The sequence below is a fragment of the Pongo abelii genome, chromosome 1, assembly GCF_028885655.2.
Source record: "Pongo abelii isolate AG06213 chromosome 1, NHGRI_mPonAbe1-v2.0_pri, whole genome shotgun sequence".
Classification (NCBI taxonomy): Eukaryota; Metazoa; Chordata; class Mammalia; order Primates; family Hominidae; genus Pongo; species Pongo abelii.
In genome coordinates this window covers 232,744,639-232,747,694 of record NC_071985.2, presented here as the reverse complement: position 1 = coordinate 232,747,694, position 3,056 = coordinate 232,744,639, and the positions used below count along the sequence as shown (strand labels likewise).

At 62.8% G+C, this 3,056-nt stretch overlaps 1 protein-coding gene across 5 annotated transcripts; it reads right to left on the bottom strand.

The window, feature by feature from the left end:
- Positions 1–557: 557 nt before the first annotated feature.
- Positions 558–2,770, bottom strand: AURKAIP1 (aurora kinase A interacting protein 1). 5 transcript variants are annotated; one of them, XM_003775835.5, is made up of 5 exons: positions 2,664–2,770; positions 1,971–2,472; positions 1,523–1,608; positions 822–1,267; positions 558–724 (listed from the first exon to the last, which is right to left on the bottom strand). In XM_003775835.5, exons 3-5 carry the CDS (start codon positions 1,572–1,574, stop codon positions 623–625), a joined length of 600 nt encoding a protein of 199 aa, XP_003775883.1. In that variant the 5' UTR covers positions 1,575–1,608; positions 1,971–2,472; positions 2,664–2,770; the 3' UTR covers positions 558–622. The 5 variants fall into 5 exon arrangements, with proteins under 5 accessions (XP_003775883.1, XP_054414007.1, XP_054413986.1 ...); XM_054558032.2 differs by lacking the exon at positions 2,664–2,770 and having other exon boundaries at positions 1,859–2,014; XM_054558011.2 differs by lacking the exon at positions 2,664–2,770 and having other exon boundaries at positions 1,921–2,011.
- Between the last annotated feature and the right edge of the window lie 286 nt (positions 2,771–3,056).

The following is a 3,056-nucleotide window of genomic DNA, read 5'->3' as shown; positions in this document are numbered from 1 at the left end:
ACATCCACTCAGGGCCCCAGAAGATGGCAGACATACCTGGGAAGGCCAACACCCTGGCCCTGTAGCTGGAAGGCTTGGAGGGCCACTGGAGGATCACATCCACGGAGACTGGCGGGCATCATCCACTACCGCCAGTGGTACCAGAACCTTTCCTGCCTTCCCAGTGAGGCCCACTCTGACCCTCCACTCATGAAATACACCTGAGTCACCGCATGCATTCTGGATGCTCCCTAAACCCCAGTCCTGTTCTCCTGTACTGCCATCCGGGTCGGCCTCCCCCAGGGAATGTGGCGCTCAGGGAGGGGCTATGGGTTCTGTTCACAGTGATCCCACAGCACCTAGCCTGAACTGCACACAGCACACATTTGCTCACAGCGAGGCTGGGGCTCCCGCAGGCCCAGCACCCTCTGGACGGCAGTTGAGGGCCAGCTAGAGAGAGGGACGGCCAATCTGCCACCCTGTTGCCCGGGTCTTCTACAACACCTGGGACTGGCACCAGCCTCAATCCTGAGAGACCTCACACCCGGCAAATGGAGCTCCAGGCCGGCAGGAAAGGCTGAGTCCTCTGAGAGTTTATTACTAAGGATCACAGCAGCAAAGGGCGGGAAGGGCGGCGCCGGACTCATTTGCCCCGCAAGTAGATCTTGGGGGTCTGCCAGCCTTCGGGGGCTTCCTTCAGCCCCGCCTTCAGCCAGATGCGCCTCAGGTCTTTCTCGAACTTGATCTGCAAGGGGCAGAGGGAGGGACCACCAAGTAATTCGTGGCAAAGAAACGTGTTCTCAGCACTTTGCCCTCCCAGGTCCAAGCATGGGGCCGCTCACCTGCTTGCGTCTCAGGCGTCCTTCCTGGACCTTCCTCCGCAGGAACCGCGTCTTCTTCACCAGCTTCCGGTACTTGTGGTGGTTCATCTTCCGCCGGCGGATCTTCAGCACGTTTTTGCACTGAATTTGAGGCGCATCCCCGACGCCTTCATCCCCCTGCTCGGCCCCTTCCCCTATCTGGCTGGGCGGACACTGGTAGGACTGGGGTGGAGCCACAGTCCCTGCGGCCCCGGTATCCAGTCTGGGCAGAAAACAGCGGGCCGTGAGCCAGCTCTCCAGGGGGCTGACGGACATCTTCCTGGGGACCAGCATCTCTTCCAGCTCCAGCTGGGCCCCCTTGCGAGGGAGAGAGGCCGCCCTACCTGGGCCGGCCGGCGGTGTGCTGTAAAGGGGCCCGCAGACCCGGCTGCCCAGCACTCCAGAGACGGGCCAAGGCGGGCGGCCGCCTGCAGAAAACCAGACGCCACGGTCACCGCTCGCGAGACCACACAGGCCCGTCGGGTTGGGGAGCAGCACGTTCGTCCCAGCGAGGATCCCCCGCACCTCATTCCTGGCCTGAACCCCTGAGGTTCCCTCTGTGAGCATCGGAAGCTTAGAGGGGAAAGAGTGTGTGGCCACGGGCCCTGCCCCAGCGGAGCTGCTGAGACCCGCACTCCTAATCAGGCGTGTATCCTCCCATCCGCCCCCGCGGGGCTTCCTACCTGCCCAGGGAACGGCCCTCAACAGCTGGGAAGTCAGGCGCCCCAGGAGCATGGTCTGTGGGCGGCGGCCCCAGGTCCCAGGGGAGCTGGAACACAGGTGCCCGTTCAGGTCAGGCGGCAGCGCCTTCAGTAGCCGCGGGCGGGCCAGGACTGGGGCGTCTGGTCCCGCCGCGACCCCCGCTTCCCTTCTCCCTCCGCCACCCCAACCCACAAGGAGGACTTCGCTTCCAACACAGCTCGCGCCCCGAGACTCCCAAGCCCCCGACGCGTGCGGTGTCGCGCTCTGATGCGCCGAAAGGTCCCAGAACGGGAGGCCAACCCCCTCCCCGGCTTCACCCCCGCGCGAATCGCGTTGCCTGGCGCCGGGACCCTCTCGGCTGGACCCCGCGCCCGCCTGCCTCAGCGCCCGGCGCCCTCAGGCCTCCCGCTGACCCTTCCCAGGCCCGACCTCGGCGCGGCTCAAATTGACCGTTCCGCGGCCGCCCTCGGGCACTTCCGGTCCGTCCGCAAGACGGCCCCGATCGACAGCGGCCACCCGGCGGTTCCTACACACAGCGCCCCCTGGCGTCTTCGCGGCCCCCGAATCTGCATTGGCTCAGGTCCCACCGGGCCCGAAAGGCGACGGTTTCCGGTTAGAGGAATCACGGTCCCAGTCCTCGCGCGGTTCCTCAGCTCCGCCTAGTCCCTTACGGAGGCTAAAAACTACATTTCCCACAATCCCAGGGGGTGCGGGCCCTGGATATGCCCGCATGTCCAGAATCGTTTCCGGACCACCCAGGGGCCGGATTCCCAAGCGGGCTCAAGACTACGGAAGTGACGTATCCGGCGACGGAAGTGGAGTTACGTGGAAGGCGGAAGCGTCTAGAGCTATTTCCCCTGTTTTGGCTAGAGACCAAGGACCTGGAGCAAGCGCTGAGCCTGCGGTACCGGGCCTCCCCGACTCCTCATTCCTGGGGTTAAAAAAAAATAAATAAATAAGACTCAGGCTGGGCGCGGTGGCTCAGGCCTGTAATCCCAGCACTTTGGGAGGCCGAGGTTGGTGTATCACCTGAGGTCAGGAGTTCGAGACCATCCTGGCCAACATGGTGAAACCTTGTCTCTACTAAAACTACAAAAATTAGCCTAGCGTGGTGGCAGGCACCTGTAATCCCGGCTACTCGAGAGGCTGAGGCAAGAGAGTCGCTTGCGCCCCGGAGGCAGAGGTTGCGGTGAGCCGAGATCGCACCACTGCACTCGTCTGGGTGACATAGACCCTGTCTCAAAAAAATAAATAAATAAAATAAAATCAGACTCACACTTTTTGTCTGAGAACTAAAAGCAGCCTCTCTGGAGGATTGGGTTTGGCCGAGCCCCTAATGATGCTCCCCAGAGTAGGCGCTGCCAACGTGTAGCTTCACCTTTCTACTCCAGACAGGCCCCTTTGACCTCCCTGAGGTTGGCTAAGATAGAGACCCCAGCATGGACTTGCAGGGGCGCCTGGTGGGAGGGGGGTGTGGAGCAGAGCCTGCTGGGCCTGCTGGGAGACTTGCCTTGC

Excerpts from the sequence above, each read along its gene's own strand:
- AURKAIP1 (XM_003775835.5), bottom strand. The coding sequence starts at position 1,574 with ATGCTCCTGGGGCGCCTGACTTCCCAGCTGTTGAGGGCCGTTCCCTGG. Across the intron at positions 1,268-1,522 it reads GAGGGCCGTTCCCTGGGCAG|GCGGCCGCCCGCCTTGGCCC; the intron begins GTAGGAAGCCCC and ends GGTTTTCTGCAG. Across the intron at positions 725-821 it reads GACGCCTGAGACGCAAGCAG|ATCAAGTTCGAGAAAGACCT; the intron begins GTGAGCGGCCCC and ends TGCCCCTTGCAG.